This window comes from Haplochromis burtoni, unplaced genomic scaffold (genome assembly GCF_018398535.1).
Source record: "Haplochromis burtoni strain Fernald_Lab_line unplaced genomic scaffold, NCSU_Asbu1 Contig_64, whole genome shotgun sequence".
Classification (NCBI taxonomy): domain Eukaryota; kingdom Metazoa; phylum Chordata; class Actinopteri; order Cichliformes; family Cichlidae; genus Haplochromis; species Haplochromis burtoni.
This window is the reverse complement of record NW_024582425.1, coordinates 1,609,209-1,635,484: the sequence shown is the minus strand read 5'-3', so window position 1 is coordinate 1,635,484 and position 26,276 is coordinate 1,609,209. Positions and strand designations below refer to the sequence as shown.

The following is a 26,276-nucleotide window of genomic DNA, read 5'->3' as shown; positions in this document are numbered from 1 at the left end:
ATGCAGCTGAGTGTGGACGAGCTCGGTTTTGTGTGTCTGTGTTTTCAGATGCTATCTCTGTAATTGAATTTAGACTTTTTGCAGCCGGTAGCTGTCCAAGTGTGAAAGGAGACTTTTGTCCCCCAAATGTGGCTCTCTGATTGACCAGCCCAGCACCGATGGCCATATGTGCCACTAAAAAGACTCCTGCAGTCATCTGGCAGGAGCAGTACAGCCTCCCCTCGTCTGGGTGAATGGTAATACTGTTACAGCTTAATGGCTTTCAAGACTTCCTCAGACACATTAACTGAGAATGATGCCAAACTAACGCCCAGTTTTCCAGGAGATCCAATCAGCTCCTCCACTGGGACTTTATCAAAAACCGTTTCACCCCACCGATCTGCACCATGCCAAATCAGATTGACAACACACTCTGTCAGGGCGATCAGGGCTGCACATCATCCCCATTATTTGTGATAACTGCCGAAAATTGATATGCAAAGTATCCTCACAGCTCATTATTGTTTCGGTGCCAGGATAATTAAAATGAAAAAAAAAAAGGCTGAATGTTGATTGAAGGTGTTTTTCTTCTTCTTTATATACGTCAATTTCTTTTCCCCTCAGTGCTTAACATACTTATTTATCCAAAATGCTGACAGGTTGTAGGATTTATGAAGCTCAGAGAAAAAGAGTGATAAAACAAATCACTTCAGTGAGGGCATGTGACCATTTATATTGTCATTAAGTAGGAGTGTATCATCTCAGGAATGTCAGTGCTCATCAGTGAAGGGATAAAAATGTCTTTAGTTTCACTTATGAACGAGCTGAATCTGGATGTGAGTTGGATGTGAAAAGTGCTGAGCTTTTAATGCTATATCTCAACCAAAGTGCAAAATAGTGCTATAGTAAACCCTTTTTTCTACACCATTAAAAGTAGAAAAATGAGTCTACTATAGTAAATGTAATAATAACAAAATTTTAAAAATAATTGGTAAACATATTTTCAGCATTTTCTCATTCAAAAGCATCAAATACTGCCACTGTCAGATGTTACAGAGTTACCCACAAGATTTTCTTTGGCATTGTGGCTCGCTCACCGGGCAGCAGCGTTGGACATCAAGTGTGGAAACGCGCTCATTAAGAGGATGGAAAGATGGATTTTTGTGAGCCAGATAAAATGTTAATTTCAGCATCCAGAAATTATTTTTAAAAAAATTTAAAAAGTAATAATAAAAATGAAATATTCAGTCATTTGTTACACACCCAGTTTTGCCCTCCCTGAAAGCTCAAACTCACTGTTTAGTTCAGCTGGAGCAAAGATGTTACAAAGAGCGCATTTGGCCAACAGGATCTATAAAAGAGAAGCAAAAGTCATAGAAGGTTTCAGTAGGTGGACTTGCTGAAGGATCATTAACAGATGCCTGCAGATGACTTTGTCTCCGAGGGTCTCTCACCCAGCTGTGTGTGACGGAGGTGATAGTTAGTTATCAGCTTTGACTCTTCAGTGCTCATCCCGTGGCTACTGTACAGGCCTCTCCTGGTTCCCCCATCCATATGCAGGTGCAGGCATCCCGCAGTGGAGAGTGCAAAGTGACAGGGATCAAAAAAGCCACAATAGGGAATTAGGCAATCTATTCAAAAACTACGGGGCCTAACTGCCTATTGGAACTTAGCTCTTTTTTTTAGTTATTTGTTTTTAATTAGATTTTTATTATGTTGTTAAAATAGCCGGAACAATGACACTAAGAGGCTACCAATTAAATGACAAAAAAACGTTTGTCTTATAAGGACATTCATTTAGTTTAATGCAGTTTTAATAAGAAATTATTTGACAAAAACAGCTGTGAGAGACAAACAAATATTCATAGGGCAAAATATTCTGACTTCAAAGCAAATTAAAGGAAAGAGAAGAAAACAACCAAGAACAATAAATGTCAAACTGACAAACTAAGACGTAAGTGCTATGGGAACAGTTTCTGTTAAATGACAGCAGAGCAGCGCCTTGAGGGAAACGGCACAAAAAACAACAAAATGCATCCAGTGACAATCAAGAGAAATAAATTGAAAGCATGCGTAAAGTGGGTGAAGCATGTAGATGTGCATAAAAATGCCATCAGTGCTAAAAAGCTCCTGCAGACATTTCCTTTAGCAAACAGATTTTGGTCAGGTGTCTGATGCATACTTGTTTCAATATGAGCAAAAAAAACCCCACTCAAATATGAAACATATGGATTGTGGTGAAGTGTCTGAAAAGGAATAACTCATCAAGAGTCTCTGGTATGAAACTCCAATTAGGCCCAGTTTCTCATCTCTCATGTCCTATGGGAAAATCAATACAGACTCTGCCTCGAAACTAATGTAGTGAAAGCCCTCCTTTCTTTCACTGAGCTTCACAGGAGCAATAACCAAAGAAAACATGTGCATCTGCACACTTCAGTCAAGGTTGGTCTTAATATGTTTGCTCGCCATGAGTCACTGCAGGAGAATTTATTTATCAAGAGGAACAAAGTGCATTAGCAGGACAGTGTTGTGCTTCAGTCTTTCTGTATATAGATAAAGCAGGCAAAGAGAACCAGAGCCACAAAAACACCTGTGCGTGTGTGTGTGTGTGTGTGTGTGTGTGTGTGTGTGTGTGTGTGTGTGTATGTGTGTGTGTGTGTGTTTTATTAAAAGATGAAGTGATATTCAGCTTAGTGGACCTGATGTGTATGAGGAGTGTGATGTTGCTGAAAACCTTTCATACCTCTTAAAATGTTTTTTTAAATAGCCCCATTATCCACTTCAGCTTAGCTGGACACAGTGGTAGGTCTATTACGATGCATGCATGTTGTGCAACAAGTGATATTTTAAATTCTCAACATGGTACATAGATTTTATGGATAGCTCTAAGATGCTATGGGGGAAATATTTGTTAGATAGTACATGGAAAAATGTTCTATCTAGCCCAAAGGTTAAGCCTTTACAAAATATCGTATTTATATTAAATATGGAAACTGAAGTGGGGAAACAGAAATGGGACATGTGATGCAGCTGCATTTTTTTCCTTATATCCTCCCTACCTTTTTTTAAATTTAGGTCCAGCAGTTTGCAGTTATGTGATTATTGCCCAATGCGCAGTCACATGACCCAAACGTGCAGGTTTTTTGTGGTTCTACAAAAGCACAGAAAACTATTTACACCTCTTTAAAAGGAAAACTATGACTTGAAAGGTCTGAAATCAATATGAAGCCACAATAACTGACATTCGTCTTGAAAGGGTCATTCTTAAAGGGTCAATTTACCCAGATCCCAAAAGAACACATTGACCTTTTTCACTGGTATCCAATCATGCACATAATGTTGGTTTTATATGCTTTGCTAGTATGTGGTGCAATTCAATGAAGGTGAAGGAATTTGAACAGTACAATTTCTCCAAAGGTCCAACTATCAACATAGAAAATTGAAATTACACTTCATGGTCACATACAGTACACTGGAGCTATAAGAGAAAATTTGTTTTTGCTGCTGACCCTTTGAAATACCTCTTAGCAGAGCAATAACATTGGCACGGATGTTTGCTACTCTAATTAGGTGCAGCAGAGATGCAGAATGGCTCTGCTACTCCACCTATAATCACAGCAAAATAAATAAATAAACCTTTCGAAGGAATTATTACTTCTGTGCAGCGGTTTTCAGCGTTTCATACATAACTTAGAAAAATGATAAGAGGCTCTCTGGTTACCATGAGAAACTGCCTTCTTTATGGATATTATTAGTACTGCAAGAAGATAAAACACAACTGTGTTCAGTGGCTTTGCTAAATAATTTGAAGCTGAAAGAGCTTGTTTTTCACAGAAATAGTTGTATATAAAACTGTAACTATATGTGTTTTCATCCCAGTTCCTTCCTACAGGTATTTATTGGTAATTATTGGATCTATGCCCAGTTAGTAATTTCTACATGTTTAGACAATTTCTTCCATTTTGAGGTGTAAAACAGGAGATGGTCTCTGTGTTCAGTAAACCTGTAAAATCTAAGTCGAATGAAAAACAAGTTTTATTCTCTGTCTTTCTTTTTTTATGGACCACAGGGTGCTGCAGACATTAGCACTGCTCTGTTTCCTTCAGCTAATTCTGTCTCGCAGTCCAAACGCATGCTTGTTAAGGTAATTGGTGACTCTAGGTTGGCTGTAGATCCAGATGTGAGGTGGATAAAGCTGTTAGTTGTCCTTACAACCAGACTATGCTGTACAAGCACCCTATCAAAAGATGATTGTTTACCGCTATATTAAGGTATAATGTAACATCTCTGACCAGATATTCAAAACTAGTCTTTGTAAGGTACAAATTAGAGTACATATGAGCAAGCACAAATGGCAGTGCCATAGAGTGACAGGCTGTACCACCAACAGTATAGTAAGAAACTTTATTTTTTTTGATTGATTTGACCATTAATTACAGGGGGGGCTGTTTGATTCCCCCCCCCTCCTGCCTGCCTGCCTGATTGTCCTTGGGCAAACCGATGAACCTTGAGCCACTTCCCACTGCAGGTCAAATACCTCCCAGTGGGACGACTCATTTTGAAACTCTTTGTCAAACTTATCTAAGGTTTACAAGCACTATATTTGTGCAGCGTTTTTACCATCTTATGTGTCTGACTTAAGATTTTAAAAGGATCAAAAAACAGATTTTTAAAAGCTGGGTTTTGTTTTATTTTTTCAAGAAAAGAAAGCAATCTCGAGCACATACCATTTGTAAACAGTTTTTGTTATTCCTTTTGAAAACTATGGATATTATGGTACAACTGCCACTGAGTAAAATGTTCTCTTTGCCACTTCAAACACTGATATTGCCTGCTTGCTCACGCCTTGATCCCAACAACTCCTAACCCAAAAGACAAACCAGAAAATCTGCAGGGGGACTTTAGAGAAAGTGTCTCCTCCTACAGAAAAACATTAAAAGTTAATATCAGTGAAGTTCAAATTCTAGGAATGGCAGTCCAAAGTCAAAGGAAGCGAAAAGGAGCTTAAGAGCGCCAACATTGTTGTCACTCATTCCAAGAATTCACTTGCATCCCTGGCTTTGAAGAGCAGCGCTTCACAGACTCCAGAAACTAAATGATGTCTAAAATGGGATTAGGGCCCCACATCACAGCATCAGTATGGCAGTAAGGAATCTTTGAAGAAATGGTTTTAACACATCTCAGAAACACACACAAACACACACCTATTGTGTCTGTGCTCAGTCACTCCTATCGTCTGGCAATCAGGTGCACACAAAATCCATCTCCACCGAGTTCAATAGTTTACTTTTCACATTTTATTTGTTCCGCTCGTGGTCATGGACTTTATTTCGATGGCCCTAGAAACAAAGGATACAGATTTTAATTCTAAAATTACATATTAAATATCTGATTTGGTTTATGTTCTGCGAGAGCTGTGGCCTGTGGACTGGATGTGTACACGTACTTCAGAGAGGCGATCGTTAATGTGAATCACCTCTCCATGATATCTCTATTTCCTCAGACTGAGGTGAGAGAAGAGCTGACCTACATAGAAGGAGAGTAATTTGCACTGTTCCTGCAAGTGAGAGGTCGCACCCGCTCCGTCAGGCAATGTGTCGATGATGCTGATAGCTGCAGGACAGAGGGAGAGGTTTGGGCTTATAGGGTGCAGTTTCTGTAAGGTATACAAACAGTAACATGTACCATGTAACAAAATGATAGCATTACTAAATGCACCAAATACTATTTCAACATCTTTGTATTTTTACTTCACTGTTTGTATTGCCTGGAGACTAACCAATGATCTCCTTGCTTCCATAAAACACCTCTCTCCCTTTAAATTTCTCGGACGGTTTCCTTCCAGTACATTTCGTATCTCTGTAAGCCCCCAAAATGAAGGACTCAGTTGTAGAGTTTTCTTTTTCCTTTTTCCTTACCAATTAATGGTCTCTGTCACATTGAAGGGTTATGGAAAACTTAAATCTAGCAATTAGTTTCATCGATGCACGATGAAACTAAAATCAAGCACATTTTGTTCAGGTCAGCTTAGCCACAATCCCAGCAGATTTACTCATCTCAGTGACAGCCCAGCTCAGCTGAAGGCTCAGTTTATACCCTTCTACACACCCAGTCTATACTTCTCTGTAGTCAAGTCAAGTCAAGACACATTTATTTGTACAGCGCTATCCAGATAATCCAGTGTACCTTCCAGAGAGATGAAGTGGAAAACAAAGAGACATTTAAAACATCTATGCATGTCACGATATGCCACTGTCACATGTCACATGCACTTCAAGAGCTTCTTCCCCCGCAGTCAGAGCCCTCAACTCACTACCACCACAAGACTGATATACACATACCTCTACAAACACGCTACAATACTCACCAAAAGACTCAAAAACAACAAAAACTTTCACAAATCCACTACAAACTGGACCTGGGAACAAACTGCTTATTTGCACACTCAGTCACATAGTTACTGAACATACATCTAAATTATACTATATTTGCACATTTTGCATCTTGCACATGTCTTCGTCCTCTCTCGTGTACAATATCCTGACAATAACTTGAACCTGGTATTTAATGCCTACTGCACAATCCACTCTGTATTGTCTCTGTCCTGTCTTTGTTTATTGTACAGTTAGTATTGCATAGTTATTATTATAGTATTGTATAATTAGTAATTAGTACGTTTTGATCCCTTCATTTTACCAACATTTAGCATGTTATTTATTTGTAATTCCTAGTTTTATATCTCTTGGAGATATATCGTTTATATACTTAGAAACCATGGGGGGCTTGGGGTGAAACAGCACACTGGTTCGGTACGTTGTATACTGTGTATACTGTGTATACTCTTGTATTGACAATAAAGCTCTTGAATCTTGAATTTTGAAAATAATCATGATAGAAAAACAACAACAATTAAAAGTAAAAAAAAAAAAAACAAGACTCGAGTTGCTTCTCATGCTCACAGATGGCTAGTCATATATATCTGGTGCGCTAATGTCTGCTGTAGCCCAGGTTGTTTCTGCTGCACCCTTAAAAAAAGCAATGTCAAAGTGGTGATTAAACTGTGGGAGAACCCCGTCCTCTATGTTGTGTCCCTGGGACAGCTGTTATACTCTGCCTTGTAATGACTAAATCTTCAGACCATATGTGAACACGGGGAACCATCCACTAGACACGAAAACAAATCGAGGATTAAGTTGCAGAGGAAGTTGGTTCATTGATCAGCAACTTCAAATAACACATTTTAAGCCCAGATTTAAATTAAATAACAGTTTAGCTTTCAGGTGTTTGTTCCACATGTTGGAGCCATAAAAACTAAAAGGCTCTAATTCTTGGAATATATAGAAATGTAATTAGGTGCAAGTCCATTTAGTGCAGAAGTATTTTAAAATCTGTCTTTTGAGAGACAGGACATCGATCCAGAGATTTGGGAAATGGAGCAAAGTGCTCGATCTTTTAGAAGCTTGTTGAAATTCTACCTGCAGCATTCAGATGAGCTGTAAACAAGTTTTTCTGTGTCAGCTTTAGACACACTATTTAAGCCTGTTGAGAGTCGCAGTGCATGTACAAGCCACTTTGCAACACATGTCAACCCCAGCTACTACATTTTAGTGTAGTTTCGATCCATGTCACATCTGTTTCTACTGATGCCTGCTGACTGTACTGTACTGTTCTTTGCTGTGGGTCTATTTCAGTACGGCAGGTAGATGTGTGAAAGGGAGGTCCTAGAGCTGAAAATGCTGCCAAATAATGCAGATAGAAATCTGTTGCCTGTACTGTTCCTAACTTAACTACAACTTCATAAAAAGTGGCTCCACATCAACCAGCCATAGCAGCGAAAGCTTCTCAGGTGATTATATATTCAGGCCGTACAAATTTGGTTCAGTTAGTTATTTCTTTCTTTTGGGGAACCATGCACAAAAGCAGTATCTTCTGTTTCAGATTTACCAATTAGCTCAATAACCTGTATTCAGTTCAGTTTTATTTATACAGCACCAAATCACAACAACAGTCGCCTCAAGGTGCACAACAGCACTCCCTCATTTAATCTTCCCAACTGTGATATCATAAATAATAATTAGTTAAATATCAAATAAATTTTAAGTACTTTCTACCCAAGCGTAGAGCTGCCACCCAGGCAAAAGAAAAATAGAGCTATATCACATTATAACGTGAAAAGTTTATTGTTCTAACAAAATACTTTTCATTTTTGTACAACATAATATCACGTTATTACAATATACATAATTATCATGTTCGTACAATATAATATTTATATTGTAAGAACGTGAAAGGTTTTTTGTTATAACGTGATAATTATGTGTATTGTAATAATAACGATATTATGTTGTACAAACATGAAAAGTAGATTTTTAGAACAATAAACTTTTCATGTTATAATGTGATATAGCTCTGTGTATCTTTTGCCTGGGTGGCAGCTCTACGCTTCCGTAACTTTCAGTAAATTTCACTGATAACAAATAATTTCACTTTCACATTTTTAATTGTGGGATTTTCCTTGTAATACCAGATTTGTCTCTCACCTCTGCCAATCTATTGTAGCATGAAGGGGTGATGAGAATAGAAAAAAGCATTATAGGAAAATAGGTGTCAAGTTCAAAGTGTCTGAAGTATCTGAAATTAATCCCTTCTGATGTGTTTGTACGTGTCTGAGTTAAGTCAAAACCTTCACTGTTTGTTCCTTTCCTCTCCAGTTGTCTAACTGAAGAGAAAAACAGCCCTCCCTATCACAGTTGTTCTCTTGACCTCTCTTTTTTATAACATAAAATAATTGAATCTGCTTCTTTTAAAGCTGATGGCTTTTCTGATCTTAGACTGATTTTTAATTGTCGGCTCCAACCATCAAATGGCCATATTTTCTGTGTCTTCTAAAGTGCATAATAAAAGCCCTCACTGACATATGATGAACACTAACATCTGCACCAGCTGATCCTTTGTTTGCCCAACCACCTCATCATGTGTTATCAGGTTACATGGCCTAGTCTTGACTCAAAAGTAGGCTAATGCCTTATAAAAGCCAAAGATTGAATGCACTCTGTAAGCTTTATTATTGTTGCAGTAATCCAGTTTTAAGCTCAGGAAAGGTTCCCCGAGGGACAAGGGAGGAAAGGAAGAAATACAATTATAAAAGTAAATGCACATAAATGATAACGGTAGAGTAATGGCAAATAAAATCAATTAGATAATATTAAAAATATCTTGTTTACCAATGACAGATAGTATTGTTAAAGACTGTGTGGCACAGTCACGAGTAGTACTAACTGGATCTACTGATTATATTCTTTCATAAATGTATGTTTAGAAGGTCAAAACTGAGGCTTTAACCTCAGGAAAAATTAAAAGTTGAACATTAGTGTAAAAGTGAACATGAAACATGATTTTCTGTCTGTTAAAACTGCATCTTATACCACACCCCTAACGTCATTAAGTTGCCTTTGTAGGTCTTGAAAATGGGTCATTATCTCTCAGCCATCAATGTTGCCCCAGCTGCGTCACCAATGCCCCAAAACACCCTGTTTGTAAAGGTGAAATACATCTAACAAAGCAGCATTATGTGGTGCCTGAAAACACACCGGACATGTGACGTGCCTTAATAATTGCACTTTGTGTATGCTCAAACATAACAAAGTGGACACAATGTGCCTGTTTTATTAGCACCAATGGGTCTGTCTGTAGACGTACACTTTCTAATGTCACAATGCGTTTTTATGATTTGAATTTTTTGAAGTCTTTAAGGACCTCTTGCCTCTACTGGAGGAGCATGGTTGCATGGTAGCTTTTCCATTAGCAAGCTGACAAATTGGACATGAAAAGCATCTAAGACCAGCACTCAATACGCTGCTATTCAGTGTTTTAACACTGAAGACAATACCTTTAAAAGTCAGCTAAAAATATTGAATATTTTACTTTTGCGATGAAGGCTGCTGACACTCAGAAAAGGTTGTTACAGGGCTTTAAAAAGTGGATGCTGAATCTTCTGTTGCTGTGACAACACACCGGGTTGAACGAACCTATCAGGAGCTGCAGAATCTGAATGTCTTTTTATTAAATGGTATTTGCTTCATTATTACTGGACTGAGTCTGCAAGCCTTTTGACCTCGATTGCCTTCAAATATAGTCAGAGACGGTGAAAAACAGAATTATGGGCTGTTATGTTGTTCAGAGTCAAGGGTTTAAAGAAAAAACAGCCGAGCTGTGTTTTCGTACCACTGATTCACAGAGTGTACGTTAAACATCGAGCTGATGTGAACCCTCGTCTGCTGCAGGCCCGAAAAAATACTTTGTCTAAAGGTCTATGTTCACAAAAACTGGGTAGTATATCCCCGTGCCTTGTCTGAGAGTGGTAGAGGGGAGGTTAAACAGCGAGAAACCAGCTTTTAAAGGCTGAGAAAGAGAAGGACAGAGTCCTTCATTCCTGCTAAGATAGCCCAGCTACCCTATTACAGGATAAGGTGGAAATGTTTTTAGAAAAAAATGGATTTAATTTTAACTAGCTTTGACCATGGCGGTTAAAATACTTCTTCTCTGTCCTCTGACTGTGTGGCCCTCCTTTATAGTCACACTCAGATAACATCGAAGGCAAAGATGGCGGTGTGATTGCTTTGTTTTTCAGCCTCACAGGTTGGTGCTGGAGTGCTGATGCAGCGAGGTGGCCCTGCATAATAAGTCAGGGAGAGCAAGAGCCACACTCCAGGGACTGTGATTAACTTTCACCCACTCCAAAGAACAGCAAGCCATTACAGAAAAATTATTTCTCAATTTACTTTCTGGGCAGGCTTTGAAAGAGAGCCTGTTTCTGGGAGTGGTTCCAACATAAACCACCGAAAAATGTAGATGCACCGCTCCCTGTAGGAACTTAGAAAGTAATGCTTGTGTAAATAATGTCTGGAGCTGTGTCTTGTATCCGAACGATTAGCTCTTTATAACCTACAGCTTGATGTGTGGCTGCTTTAGGTCTGTTTGTGCATGTTGCTTCACTCTGATCAATAAGAATCTCTGGAAGAAAAATGCAGAGTTGCATAATGGGATGGGTTTAAGTGTTTTTGCTTGAAGTCTGTCTCGTAGAAAACAATGAGCATTGTGTGCTGATCAGTCTTTTTGTCAGTGATGTGCTCATTCTTCTGTATGATTACCATGAAATCCAGTCGCAGTCAGCAGAGGGTAGTAGTGATATAGTCACAGCAGCTGGAATAGTTTTGTAAATTATCCAAGTTTCTAGATGTGGAATTATAATTAATCAGCTGAAGTTATATACACAGACTGCATTAGTCGAGGTAGTGGTAGAGGCATTAAAAGTATCAAAGTAATAAACTATCGAAACACTTGAGCTGAGTATTTTTAGTTATACACAGTGTGCATTAAAACAACAAATGCTGGCCATAAAAGCTAGTCAAATAATAGCATTTCAGCTGCAGCAGCTGTATTAATACTAATAGTAGTTCATGTAATAGTGGTTGTTCACATTTAGGGGATGTGGCACAGCAGAATTGGTTATCTAGTAATCTCAAAGTTGGTAGTTTGATGCCTGGCTGCCCTTGAGAAAGACACTGAATCCCAAATTGCTCCTGTTGTATCCACTGGTGTATTAGTGTGAGCGTGTGAAAGAAAGTGCTGCATGAATGTCTGTCTAAACGGGTGAACGTGGCTTATACGAAAAAAGCACTTTGAGTGTTTAGAATAGCGAAGCAGCAAGTAAGTGCCAGTCCATTTATCATTCTCATGGTTGTTTCTTTTATTCATATTTGTGTGCGATTATCGCACAATAAGTTAGTGTTTCATGGTGTGTTAGCATTGTGATCCCTTAAAAGCTGACCTGTTACTTGAAACCAGCCTGTACTTTTGGCTCAAGGGGATTACTTTTACTTACTCTGACCTCATTATTTAATAACCTGGCTATGTTTAATGTGAGTGTCCACATTAAACATTGGAGAGAAAATTTGAAAGCTCAGTAGATCACATTTAAGCGTTGGTCACATTTAAGAGTTATTTCCCAAAATATGAATGCTACAAAACAAAATCAAATTCTTACAGTAAATATGTCGTGACGATAATGTCTTCTGCACAGTGGTCACTTTTTACTGTGTATACATGTGTGTTACATCATTATATAATGTAACCATTGTATGCCACCGCTCAGAGAAATAGACCCAAGAGCAGAACAGAAAACAGGCAGGATAAAAATAAAGTCAAGTACGCCAGGTAAAAGTCTCTTACAGGGTGAAAAGCAAGCTGGCAGCAAAGAAAAAAGAGGCAATATGAGCAGAAAAAGTTTTAAAAAAAAATACAAACAGATGAGGAAAAAATTTGCCATGCTGAGGGAAGGTGCATAAATACAATCTAACAAAGGAGGGAAATGTTGCCGGTGTATATGCAGGGACTAATGAGGGTGAACAGAAAGGTGGGAAAGTGTGGAAGGTAGGAGTGTCAGGCCTGAAATGACATGTGAGTCAATTCATGATAACAGGCAAATAGACATAAATGAACAACATAACAGCAAATCAGGACAATTACACATGAAGTAGACAACTGATAAGAGCAGAAGAACTAATATTATGAGTCCTCTCATTCACTACAACTAAGTGTGACTGTTGCGATTACTTACATCACAGTTATTTTGTGAATGCAGAAAAATGCAATCATATCTACACAGCCTACAAACCCATTATACAACATAAATGTCTTAAACATGCATCATTTAAAGGCCATCAGGGGGGAAATCCTCTGGTTTAAAAAAACTGGTTATATAGAGGTCTGTGAAGTAAACAACCTTACGGCTCCCTTGTCTGTGTCTACCTCAGTTTCTCAATAAGCTCTACTCCTCACTTTGGGACTTCATATTACGGTGGCCATTTCCATCTTTTATATACAGTTTATGGCTGTAATCTCTGTTTTTTTAAAGCCTCTCAACTCTCTCATGCCATACAACCAAAAAAGTTTAGTTCCAAGACTACGTTTTTAATATTTATGTTACATGCAGACGTCTGTGAGAATTCAAATAAGAAATAAGAAAAGTGTGTGGCCTCTAGATTGCCAACTCGATCTATTATCATAAAAAATAATTCATCACCAGACAAACACTATCACCGGCAACATTGCAGTGGACAACTATATACAATCCCTGCTACAAAGCAGGGGTAATTAAAATAGACTGCCTTCAGAAAATGGCATGATTAACATAGCTCATTGATTTGTTTTTGTACTATTACCAAACAAAGGAAGAGTTTTTAAAAAAACGGCTGGTCTGCCTCTGGTTTGGATTTCACTGTGAAGCCTATATTCATGAATTTGCGGCAGCTCGTTCAGTGAGAAAGGGACGCTCGTCTGGCACAACATCTCTGTGACGGAGGCTGAAGAAAATTTTTGCTGGTGCAGCTTTAAATAGAGAAGAGCCTCATCTTTCTCATTACCATGACGTCTAATGCAGCATGTGTAGGTGTGAAATATTCTCAGGTCTCTTGTACAGATGATCGCTGCACTATGAATAGACCCTGTGGAGTTCTGTGGTGTAGTTTATTCATGTTCGCTGCCTTCTTGACTCATATCAGACCTCACACTGCACCACTGAGCTTAACAGTCTGGAAATGATGAACTGTAACGGCTTGAATGCTCTTTTGTTTTATTTTTGCCTTTCAAGTGATCTTAATTATACATAGCCCCTAATTTCTAGGAGTCCTGGTGAAGATGGGGTCTTTCTTTGAGGTGTTTAAATAAGTAGTAAATCTGTTGGTGTGTGTGTGTTTTGCATGTGTGTGTGTGCGCGTGCAAATGCATTTGTTGTTGAAGGTGTAAAACATCTGTCTGACACGCGTTGCGGTTTTTCATTTTTAGAAGACGTCTAACATGGCACGATGGCAAACCACACACACTTCCTCTCACAAAAGCGTGTGTCCATGAATTTGTGCGTGTGTGTAGGTGCGTGTGTTTTCAACGTACCGTTGAGAACGTTAACGTTGAATAATGTGCCTCCCCACCCCCACCCCGAGCCTAAATAAGCTCCTGTGTTTGATTTAGATCCATCACTCAGACAACATGGATATGTTCATTTAATTGTATTTTAATAGCTCAAATGGTATTAAAATGTTTTCACAAAGTGAGCAGTGTCACATGAGTAGTGTGTTTGCTCAAGGACTTACAGTGCTGACAAATACCTGTTGGGAATAGAGATGGTTGCAATGTTGACTCATGGCAGCCGGGGAGTTTCTGTAGCACTTGATTTATGTCTCAGTTTTTATTCTTTCCTGTGTCCGCTGCGGTTGAAAACCACCTTTCAGACATACATGGTATGAAAGCCATCATATCTGAGAGGGAGGCAGTTTTTCTAAATGAGACTTGAGTTCTAAGCAAAGCTGACAGCTCTTGATTGCATTTCATAGCTTGATGCTTCACAGCTGTAATCACAGTTGCACTCTGGAATATAATATGCTCGCTTATGTGGCGTTTAAGGGATAAAAGATCAGGATTATGTGCATTTTTAGGGCTGTTTGAGTTGATTGTAAGTTGTAATGGGCATCTTATTTTCTCCACAGGGTTTGCAGGTCAAGGCTGATTATGTTCCTCTGCTTCAGTCTCTGGCCACATATGGATGGAGGCTTACTTGTGTGCTACCAACTCCTGTAATCAAGACTAACAGGTAATCCCATTGTCTGACTATTAAAAGGTGATCAAGTAATCTGTGACATCTAATGACCTCTGTTGGCAGCCAGGAGGAACTGCAGCAACTATAATGATGAATATTGCTTTAAGTCCATTTACAAGTGTGAACTAGAGCTGCAGGATTTCAGTGTGTTCCGAGAGGTTAATACTTACAACTATATGTATGTATATATTAAAATCTAAAATCTGTTTCGAGAATTCTACACATTAGAAAATAAACACTGAATCCCATTTCCCTAATATAACCTTGTCCAACCTAAAAACGCTTTATTTCACCCCATATGTGTGCATAAATCTCATGGAACAGGACTCCAACCTGGCCCACTGGACAGCTTTAGAAAATGTGAAGGAGGGGATTGATTTTGAACTTTTAACTGTATTTTAACTGTTTTATAACTTTTCCTACTAATAAAGTTTAATATCCCTGCCATAGAGATACATCTGGCAACAGGTTGTCTCCCTTAAACGACACACTCATTAAAAGAGTGCAGGCTTATGTTGAAGGTGTATATAAAACAAGTAAAAGTTACAGTAAAAGTCCATTTTAATTATTTATTTATGGGAAAGGACCGAAATTTCTGGAAATGTATACCTCAGTATGATAATTCAAAATATAAATCATATACAGAAAGGCTCATTTCGAATGGTTTCTTGCATTTATCTGTTTGAATACTATTGAATTATTATTCATTATTAAGAATCAAGCAGCATTTTTGCTCTTTTTGCTTCATTGAGGTGAAGCTGATCATAACTTTTGCATGAATAACTAGATTAATTTCAGTAGGTAGCAAAGTAGTAACATAATATCTCACGTGTAACAAAAGAAACATCAAATGGAAATCTGGGTCTTGTGTAAAAAGCTTATCATACAAGTTAAAATTCACATCTAAAGTTATAAACTTGTAGTTATATGCTACATTCCTGTGAAAGCTGGCACATGGTGCGATATATAATATGCGCAAGTTATTGTACAAAGAAATATGACAGTTCTGGCAGAAATTGACCTAAATCTCTGCTAATGTAGGCTGAGCTTTGAGCAGCGCAGCAGCTGCAGCTCTGACTGTTGATGGAAAATCTCTTCACAGAAATGTAACGGTTCCTCATCTAAGCCTGTGCTGACTCATCACTCATCGCTGCTGTATGAGTGTACATCCGCTTATGGTCAAAGGCCTCGCATGCTCTCAGTCACACTGAAGGCTTCACTTCAAAACAGAGTTTGTTCCACAACACGCAGAGGATGATTTGTGCCGTTTGTGACATCCAATTCCTGAATGTTTTAGTCGTTTATATTTTTAACATTGTTGTAACACAATTTTTAATTTGTGTGCAACAGACGTTAAAGATGACTCAGTTCACACATAACATTGTGAAGACATGAAGCCTATATAACTCAGCATTTCCTGTAAATTATCTACCTGTTCCAATCATTTCATTGCATTTTATTTAACAAGCTACCAATAACAGGCATTGTTTGTGTGTTAACCTCTGATGTGAAAGACAAGAATTCTCAGCCTCCTAATTTAGACATTTTCTTAGCATTACCTGATTATTTATATCTCCCACTGTGGTTTGTAGCGCTAGAGAAAGCATATGACAGGGTGCCCCAAGAGAGGAACTTTGCAACAGTAGCAGAAAAGTATGTGAGGATGGTGCACGACATACATGAGGACAGGGACTCAGAGCCATCAGGAATCTTCTTCTTTGCAGTGGTGATGGACAGGCTGACAGATGAGGTCAGGCAGGAGTCTCTGTGGACTCTGATGTTCACAAGCAACTTTGTGATCAATAGTGAGAGTAGGGAAGAGGTGGAAGAGAGCCTGGAGAGGTGGAGGTATGCTCTGGATAGAAGTCAGTAGAAGTAAGACGGATATGTGTGCGAATGAGAGAGACAGGTGTAACAGTGAAGATGCAAGAAACAGATGTAGTGATGGTAGACGAGTTTAAATGTCTGGGTCAACAATCCGAAGCAATGAAGTGAAGAAGAGAGGGCAGGGTGGAGTGGATAGGTGTGAGCAGGGCAGCAGCAAGTGGGACACGGTTGGGGCACAATCTGGTCTTGAGGCCTGCTATAATATATGGTTTAGAGATAATGGAACTTACAAGAAGACAGGAGGCAGAGCTGAAAATTTTAACATTTTCATTGTGAGAGACCAGAATGGACAGGATTAGCAATGAAAAGATCAGAGAGACAGCTCAGGCTGAGTGATTTGAAGACAAAGTTAGAGAGGTGAGGCTCAGAGGAGGGATAGTGGATATATTAGACTAATCTGCCAGGCCGGTAAGAAAAGAGGAGGACCACAGAGAAGATTCATGGATGTAGTGAAAAAGGACATGCGGAGGGTTGGTGTGACAGAAAATGAGCCTAGGTGTAGGGTGAGATGGAGGCAGATGATCCACTCTGGTGAACCATAAAGGAACCAGCCGAAAAAACCCAACCAAAGGAAAACAAGGTGCACGAGTCCCCTGATATTACAAAAGTGTGTATGAGTTAGTCCCATGTGGTCACAACTGATATTTCTTATTTTTACATGTCAGTTTGTGTGATGAACAGCTCAGCAGGGTCCCTATGCTTTGTCATTTTTGATATACAAAAAGCTTCAAATGCTTGCAGATCACATGCAACATGTGCCAGAAATATCTTGATATAGTACACGCAGCCCCAAAATGCCATGTAACACTAACCTCAGCACAATGTCTCTGTGGTGCTACAATACAACACATCCGCTAAAGTAATCTTTTTGAATCATGAGCCATGTCCAGATGCAGGGACAGGACACAACGTGTCACATAGTGTCAGGTAGGGATCTCACTGCATTTGGATGCTTCCCATCCCAGCTGATGAATTTTCATTCAAGTAAGGGCTCCATCTTGGGTAAAAAGTTTTAGTCCAGATTCTCTCTTTCTGTCATGCCCCTCAGCACCGAAAAGAAGTGGAAGAAATACGAAAAAGACTCCAGATCACGCCATCTTGATTTGTCAAACTTAGACTGCTGGCATCTAATTTATGCACCCATTTAAATTTAGAAAGCAATTTAATGCAGAGCAAGAGCTGCAGATAACTTACAGAAGAATCACTTTAGAATAATCTCTCTGCACCCAGTATGAGGTTCAGTATGGGCTTGAGGAATGACGTCAGCTGACAGTAATTCTTTTAATGTGTATACAGACACGAAGCATCGTTTTAAGATCGGCTTTGAATAATGTGAAGCTGTCCTTTCGTAATATAGGGTACTTTGATGTATGCAGTAATTCTATGAGTGCAGTTACCGATTGTTTGCTCTGCCCCCACCTCAGCTGGTCATGTTTGCTGTTGTTACACTGCATCGCTGATTAATTACCTCTATTTTTTCATCCTGTGTTTTTTTCCTACGGCCCCCTCTCTCCTCTCTTTCAAAATGCCACAACACAACAGCACAACATGGCTAATTAATCAGAGTCGGCCTAGATACAGTACAAGACAGCGCTCATTTCTCTCCCTGCCTGAAAAACATTTTGCGCTCCAAAATAATGGTTGATGATCTATTTCAGATTAGCAGTAGTCATTACACTTGTTTTTGTGCTGTCGACTCCTCCATTTTTAAACGCAAAATTTGCAAATGCATGCTTTGCATAGTGTGAGGGTTTCCAGGCTGCACTTCATCTGGAGGGTTCAGATAAGTGTCACTGATCTCAGCAGCGTCTGAAATTAATGCTAACTGGTGCTCAGCGGCTTCTCCACACAACATTAATTCATGTAGTTGTCTCAGAGCATGCGTTCATGTTCTCCACATTCAATTAATGTAGATGGTAATTACATTTTAAAGCCATTAACTACAGTGACTGCAAATTTCTCTACATTAACTGGGGGGACAACAACAAGGGAGACAAAGAAGGTTCTGACAAACTTGTTCGTTATTGCAGGTATCCAAACGTATTAAAAGCTTAATATCGGGAATAGTGTGTGTGTTTTACACAGTGTGTTAATTTTGTGGAGCAAAAATTTGCTCCACTGGTGTTTGATTGCATGTGTCAGGTTTTTTTTGTTCTTTTTTTATTTCAAGAGGCAATTTCCAGCTGAGTTCTGTAGCGGGCTTTTCCCCCTTACAGATGAAGCCACCAGCAGGTACATTTACACATAAAAAAAGGCGCAGGCTATTGCTGTTCTGTATAGCTTCAGGTTATAATGGTGCAGCTGACACTGACAGCCAAAAGTAGGTTCAGTAAAGGCCTGTGATTTTCTAAGCCATCCACTCTTTTCTAACTTAATGGGCTGGGGCTTTTTGCTGGAAACTCCAGCTAGTTTTCAGCTTTGATTCACCAGTAAGCCATTCAGCATTCTTGACAGCTTAGAAAATAGCTTATGTATAAATGGTGGAAGGAAAGAGGTAATGGAAAAAAAAGAGGTTGTGGTAGGCTTTGGATGGTTTAGATAGTAAGCCTTCTGCTAAAGGAGTCTCAAGTCTATTTGATGTTGGGAAGGGGGAGATTTGTAGCAGGCTCCTAAGGTTCTGCAGTGATCATAAACCTGCCATCTTTCTTCAAGTGCAAAGTTGAGCAGGCGGCTTAAGTTTAGAAAGCATCCGACTTTTATGCGCATGTGTTATTGAACCTGTGGCAGATATTATCACGGGACATATCTCCTTTTAAGCCATATCCAATCATAGCAAGAGAAAATGGATTGAATAACACAGAAGCAAACAATAAAACTGTCACAAAACAAGCTGTCACATGAGATAAGAGTTAGAACTGAGCGGGCAGCTATTTACTGAGAGCACAATGGGCTGAGAAAAGGGATGCACATGACAAAATATGAGCAGACTGGAGAGTGAATGTGTGAGACAGGAAGCCCACTCAGAAACAAATCTGCATTTCCTGCCACAATTAATCTGTCAGTACTGTGCGAGTACTTCTGCAGATTATCCTTCTCAGAACACAGGAGTGAGACATGTGCATGGGAAGAAGGATTATGTCGGGGGAATACAGAAATAGAGAAGAAGTGCGTGTTTAGAGCAGCAGAACATGTTCATAAGTTGCAAAAAGGCAGGCTGTCTGCTTCCATGTGAGCTGCTTTTCTGCATCTTTCAAAGGCAAAGTGGAGAAATGATACTTACAGATGACAGCAGGGAAGAGGTTGGGCTACAAATGTGTGCCTATATCCTTAAATGTCAGATAAGAGTGTGAAGCATGAGCAGTGGCCGGCAGTTAATTTGGCTATCTTGATGAATGGTCAGAAAGAGTGCGTGTTATCTCAGCATTTTACTCCAATCAGTTGTGCATATTTATCTTGGATTAAGAAAGCACTTTTTCAAGCACTCAGAAAGAAGAAAAATATTGAAATAAGAAAAATCTGTCTGTGCATTGCAGAATTTCTAAATGTTTAAACGTTGATAAGTAAAATGTTTTTTAAAAAATCATGTCTTGTTGAAGATCCAACAATTTCAGCTGATGGTCTGTTCTCTTTCCCTTTCTCTTTTTGACCCCGTGTCCTTTAGTGATGGAAGTCTGTCCACCAAACAGATTGTTTTCCTGCAGAGGCCCATTTTAGGCCGAAAGAGGAGGGAATCAAAGGTACGTGACCTCACATTCCTCTTTGTATCTCTTGGATATCGTGGGATCTCCCACTAGTCGTTCTGTCACCTGCTCTTCATACATCCAAGGTCAACATCACCTTTTGCTACCTCCAATTCCACAATTTTTGTTTTAGCTGGCCAACACACAGCACTGGATAAATGTGAACCAGCACCTCTTTGTTTTAGATATAAGGTGCTCTCTAGCAACAGACAAGTGTGTTGTTTTGGGGAATGAGGCTTATAATTCTTTCTTGGCTAGCCTAAATAACAGTGATAACCTTTAAAGCTAACCTTTGTCTGCAGTGGAATGAATCTATGCTGATGCTTTCTGTGACCCGAATTTAAACTGGCATCACAGCAGCAAATTTAACAGAAGAGTCAGGGATTTGCTTTCTTTTTTGCTTTTTCTGTGCAGTTTATCACTATCCCTGCAGTGTGTGTGAACCCTTCAGAAGTTGTTCAAGTAATTGAGGACATATTGCATTCAATTTTTGCCTGTTTGTTTGGTCAGTCCGAAGGCCTCAAGGCCACCAGTAATTCCCCTCACAATAGCCTCAATTTCCTTCTCTGTATCAATGAGACTCGTCTGAATTAGCTAGTTATCCCAGCGCTATATTAGATCTACAGTGATCCATTCTTAATTAAGTCTGCCTACACTGCTTTGTGGCCAAAAGCATATTTGCAGAGTTACAATGCATTCCACTAACATACTAATGTAAATGTTTCAGAAATTAATCTTCAAGCCCCGAAGCAAGTCCAACAAGAACTGCATCAAAGATAGTGCAAAAAATAAGAAGAAAAAGAAAACAAAAGTTGAGAAGGAAACAGAAGATTCCAAGCCTCTTGATGACAGAGAGAAGGTCGAAAAGGAAGAAGATAAGAGTAGGGATGAAAAGGCGAACACAGCAGAGGGAGAGACAGCAAGAGAAAGTGAGACAATGACAGAGAGAGAGGCAAGGTGTGAGGAGGATAGAAAAAATGATGATGGTATTGAAATCAGTATGGAGACTGTCACAAAGAAAGATGGAGGAGCATCGACAACAGACAAAGAAGCAGAAAATGGCACTGAAGAAGAAGCACTGGATGGAGAAGGATCAAAAGTGAACGGAGAGCCTTCTGAAAACAGAGAGTTCAAGGAAGTGATGAAAACCGTTGCAACTGTCGAGAGCAAGACCAAAGAAAAGGAGGACGAGGGCAGAGCGGAAGTTGAAGTTGTGATAGAAAATGGGGTAGAGACAGATGAGGAGAAAGATGAAGGTGGAGATAATGCAGTCAGATGCAAAACGGAAGAATCAGTACACACGGAAATCATTGCCAAGGAGATTGTGGTTGATCCACAGGCCACGTGTCAAAGCCCAGAGGAGACTCACGAGTAGCCCCAGTTGTTAAAGTTAAGATTCATTCCCCACCCTACCAGTCCCCATTCCTAAGAACTGGTTCCCAGTGTTGTCCCTAATCCAAATTAACGGGGCTTTGGTCCCCATCGCTGCAGCATTCTCCAAACCTCCCATTGCTCATTGATGATACCCCCCACATCCTAACTCAGTGTAGCTTGGAAAGAACTTCATTTAAAACCACACATACTGAATGTATATACTATCTAAAACAGGAAATGCTGATGCGTGGTAGTCAGGGTGGCGTCGCTGGATGAGGACGACCAGAGCACTGAGGAGGATGCCAAAATCAGAGCATGTGCAGAATGAAGCTAACATTTAAAGGCCTGGTCACCCAGCATTTAAAATGTTTTCTAATGTGGATTCATTTTGATTACTGGATTTATTGTTTGCGAGGAGTGTTGCTGTTGACCAAATTGCTAAGAGTAAGATCAAACACTGTCTTGGACTCACTGCTAAAGGCGTTCCCCAAAGAAGCTTATTGGTAGCTATCCGTCTAAATTTACATGAATTTAGCCTCATCTATCAGACTGTAACCTGCTCCTGATAAATTGAATGGTTTGTTGACAGTTTTAGTGAAGCAGTTTATAATGTAAATGCACCTTTTGAAAAAACTAAAAAACTTCTTTCTTATTGACAGCCAACCTAAGTTATATTTAGAATAGCTGCTAGCTTAAGAGCTTTTTTTACGCTCCCAGTGATGGTTTAAAATGCTGACAGCAAAACAACAGGGAGTAGACAGCCCAGACGATCTTATATTAAAGATGAAAGACGAAATGAAAGAAGCTGATTTAGTTAATGTGACTTAACTAATGCATTTAGCTAACAATCTAGCAGCTTCTCAACAAGAACTGCTGCTACTGCAAGTTGCTAATCTTCTAAAATCAGGTATTCAAAAATGAATAGATTCACTTTTTTGTGTTACTTCCTGGTGTTCCCAGGCCTTTGACAAGGCCAGGGGCTTTGCATTATTATTCTTGTTGCAGTCCACTTGCAACTTTTCAAATAGGGTTAAATAGCTAGCCTAAATGATGTTGTTTTACACAAACACAAATACATATAAAAGTAAGTCCTAACAGAGAGAAAACAGAGCATGGTGAGCTTTTCCTGTCTTACAGCGATAAAGTTACCTGTTTGACCAGCTCTTACTGCTTTATGAAGCTGTGAAAACAGAAAAAAAAAAAGAGGTAGGGTCTTGGCTGCCTCTTTAACCCATCTGACAATGTAAAGGGCAAGTAGGCTTAGAAAAACATCCTGAATCGTCCTAAACCCTGCTCTCGTGTGAGTTCGAATGTGAAGGGATGAGAAAGCTCATAGAGGTGATGGGAAAGGCATTTGTTGCGACAGGCAATCCAAAGTAGGCTGAACAGATAATTGTTTACGCTGAGCTCTAAGCCATCAAGTGCTTCAAACAGAGCCGATAATCACTCTTTGGTGTGCTCACCTTGCATACAGAATGTTCCATATTCAAAGCCAAGCTAGATAAGGATGTGAAATTCAGCTGAATGTTTGCACCTCGAGGGCCGAGCTCATATTCAGAGTTAGCTTTTACATACAGGAGAGCTATTCCTGCGCAAAGTTGCATTTTTAATTACATTCCAGTCAGTCGCTGAAAATGAAAGTAGTTGTCAGTGTGGAAACGAGGTTAAGCTGTGTGGTCAGAACATGTCGTAGCCTCGTTGTTTATTGAGACCAGATTTGAGAGGTAGAAATTGAAATAAAGAAGAAGGCTGCAGTAAAAGAGAAAGACCACAGAGCATAAGAGAGTCAAATAAAAGAAATGGATAGGCTCATTTAAAGTAACAGCCGTTTGTGTCCCACATTCCCTGTTGAGATTTCCTTCATTATTTTACCTCCAGCTCTTTAAGCACCTCTTACCAGACATCATTTCTGACAATAACCAAGTCCTAATGTGCTGTTTCATGGCATCGTGTAGCTTTCCATTTTAAAAGGTGGAACAGGAGGGGAGGGAAGTGGCAACATTCACGGTGTGGAGCTCTCATTAGCTCACTAATGGATTTTGTCAGTGGGGTATCTGTCAGTAATCATGCATTTATAATGGGGGTCACTTATTGGGAGGAGGTATTGACAGCAAAACACCTCAATGTGAAGCAAATAGCCTTCATATTAACAGTGATGTCATGGGGAATCATTTGCACTGAGGAGGAAGAGTTTGTGTTAAAAAAAAAGTGTTGCATTTTTGCAAAGAACTTATATCTCATCACAAAGATGTCAGAAAGCCTATTTATTAAAGCGTTAGCATTTGATTTATAAAGAACTTAAACTACCTTCTGTCTGGCTTTATACATAGTATAATTTGTCACAATTTGGATATTTTGTTTCATGAGAATAAATGATAGCTTGGTCAAGAAAAATGGATCCTTCCTGGAGAAGAAACTCTTCAATTACACACAAGTAAGATCGATTATGCTGAATAAGTGCTCTCCTTTCGGGAGATTAATCCACCCGCCGCTGAGATTTTTCAATGTAAAATGGCAGATGTTTTTGTGTAGAGTAGAATATAAAACTGTGACCAGTTTAGCCTTATCACTATACTGTAAATGGCCCACAGTCTGCTATTAGAAATGTCTTTTAGAGGCACCATGGTGATTTAAGTGTTTGTTATAGTCAAACGGGAACGTTTTGCTACAGTCAGTGTTGGTATTTTGAAGATGTTGTTAAATGTTTTATTGCTGGGATTCAGAAGGACAGGATAAAGATGTGTGTGTCTATATGAAGGTATTATATTTTGGATCATTCTTAACATGTTTTGAACACGTGTTTTTTTATTGTGAATGTTCTGTTTTTGGACATTTTTATTGTGGGCTTTGTGTTGCCTCTGCTAAAGCTTGCAAAAATGTATCGCTGACTGACGCTTCCAGCTACCTCCCGAGGGCCGTTGTGGGTTTTGAACTGAGGGGTCGCTGCATGCGTGACCCCCCTGAAGCATATGCTCCTTGTCCTCTCGCCCTCCACTATGACGGAGACCAGAACTGTGAGCGTGAGGTCATCGCTAATGGCAGACGAGGTCAAGGGTCATGTTTGAGCCAGAATGGATTTTCCACAGCTGTACACAGGAGTTTGCACGAGCACGTGACAAATAACCACTCCGATATTGAATGAAGATATGAAGTCATATTATAGTCACATTATAGTATTCTCTTTTATTTTCTTTCCATCTCCCTAAACGTCATCGACTCAGCTGCTTTTGACTGTTTGAACTTTAATAAGCATAATAATAAGCAAGAAATATTTAATGCCACCTCTTACATCAGAGAAGCTGACGAGCAAATAGGACTCAGCTGTCACTTTCACGGTTTTAGTCGGAATACAATAAATATAAATTATGAAAGGCAACACCAAAAGGCATCTTTTGAGAGCAGACAAGATCTTTATGAATATTTGAGAAATTCCCCTGTTAAATCCTGGTCAGCTTATTTCCTCAGATTGAATCAATTTTTTCTTTCTCCCCAGTGTCACGCTAAACATGTTAACTGTCATCCATCTGTTTTATTAATATGAATTTATTTCAGCGTTCCTTTCTTTCGCCTTTTTTGCATGTCTGCACATTTTTAATCTAAAAACTGTGACATTTATTCCCCTTTGGCATCCTGTGAAAACACATAGCTCAGATCCGTCTTTATCTATGGGAACAGAGTTTGGAAAATGAAAACGATGAGATGATCTCAGCTGACACGAGTGCTTTGTGACTCCCGCTGCATTCCTGTTGTTCATCCACAAATATGGATGATCATAACCTTGACAAAAAGTTACAGCCGGCCCTGTATCCGTCCATCCAGCGTGGGGCCGTGGCCTTAGGGCGCTCCGTCTCCCCCTGATAAGGGCTGATTGGTTGCTGTGCAGTCTAACCTCTGACATGAGTACACTCCAGAGACTCTGGGTAATTGTGATTTTTTTTTGTTTTCCAAAACCAAACGGGAAAAAAAAACAGAGACAGGGAGAGAAAAGTGAGATAGGATCTGACACTTCATCAGTTAAATGATGTTGAACCGTGTTAACTTAGCCGTCTGTGAAAAGAAGGAGATCTAACGTTAGTATTAAATATACGGCCCTCTCCCCTTTCTTGTAAGGAAAGGTAACATACTGTCTTATATCAGCATAATTGTCTCTGAGCCTCAATAGTGGCGCTGGTGCAATCATTCTTGGTAATGCTGTAAAAAGAAAAAAAAACGTAATGGTTCATTTCCTGTGTGCTACTATGGTGTGAAATGGGCAGAGCAGAAAAGGCAGAACATGATTTAATAGGATGCCGTCATTTATTTGTTTTGTTTTTTTCTGTGTTGTCACTTTAGCTTGCTCACAGCCTCTGCAAAATGTATTCTTAGATTTTTGTCTCTGATGTGAGTTTTTTTTATCACCTCAGCTGCCATCTTGAATGTTGAGTATCTTTGATCATGTGCCGTTGTCTTTTGCATCGCTATCGCGGAAGAAAAAAAGTATTCTTTATCTTTGCTATCCTGAGTGTGTCAACATTCCTATTGTTCATGACATCTGTACAATTTGTATATTATAAAATGATTTATATTTAATGTGTACACGTGTCCGTGCTTCTTTTATGTGAAAGTTTTAAAGGAGCCTTGCTTAGTGAGACAGCTGCAAATAAAAAGAAGCTAAGGGGCAAACATGCTAAAGCATTTTCATATATTATACTTTATTTCTAAGT

At 39.3% G+C, this 26,276-nt stretch overlaps 1 protein-coding gene across 1 annotated transcript in view; it reads left to right on the top strand.

Annotated features, from left to right (window-relative positions):
* The window catches only part of LOC102308678 (raftlin), a 126,770-nt gene extending 100,557 nt beyond the window's left edge, over nt 1–26,213 (top strand). Inside the window, exons 8-10 of the mRNA XM_005923718.3 lie at nt 14,523–14,626; nt 20,121–20,196; nt 20,927–26,213. Coding sequence (XP_005923780.1) covers nt 14,523–14,626; nt 20,121–20,196; nt 20,927–21,574 — 828 coding nt within the window. The 3' untranslated portion in view covers nt 21,575–26,213. The remainder of the gene's footprint in view (nt 1–14,522; nt 14,627–20,120; nt 20,197–20,926) is intronic.
* The last annotated feature ends 63 nt before the right edge of the window (nt 26,214–26,276 follow it).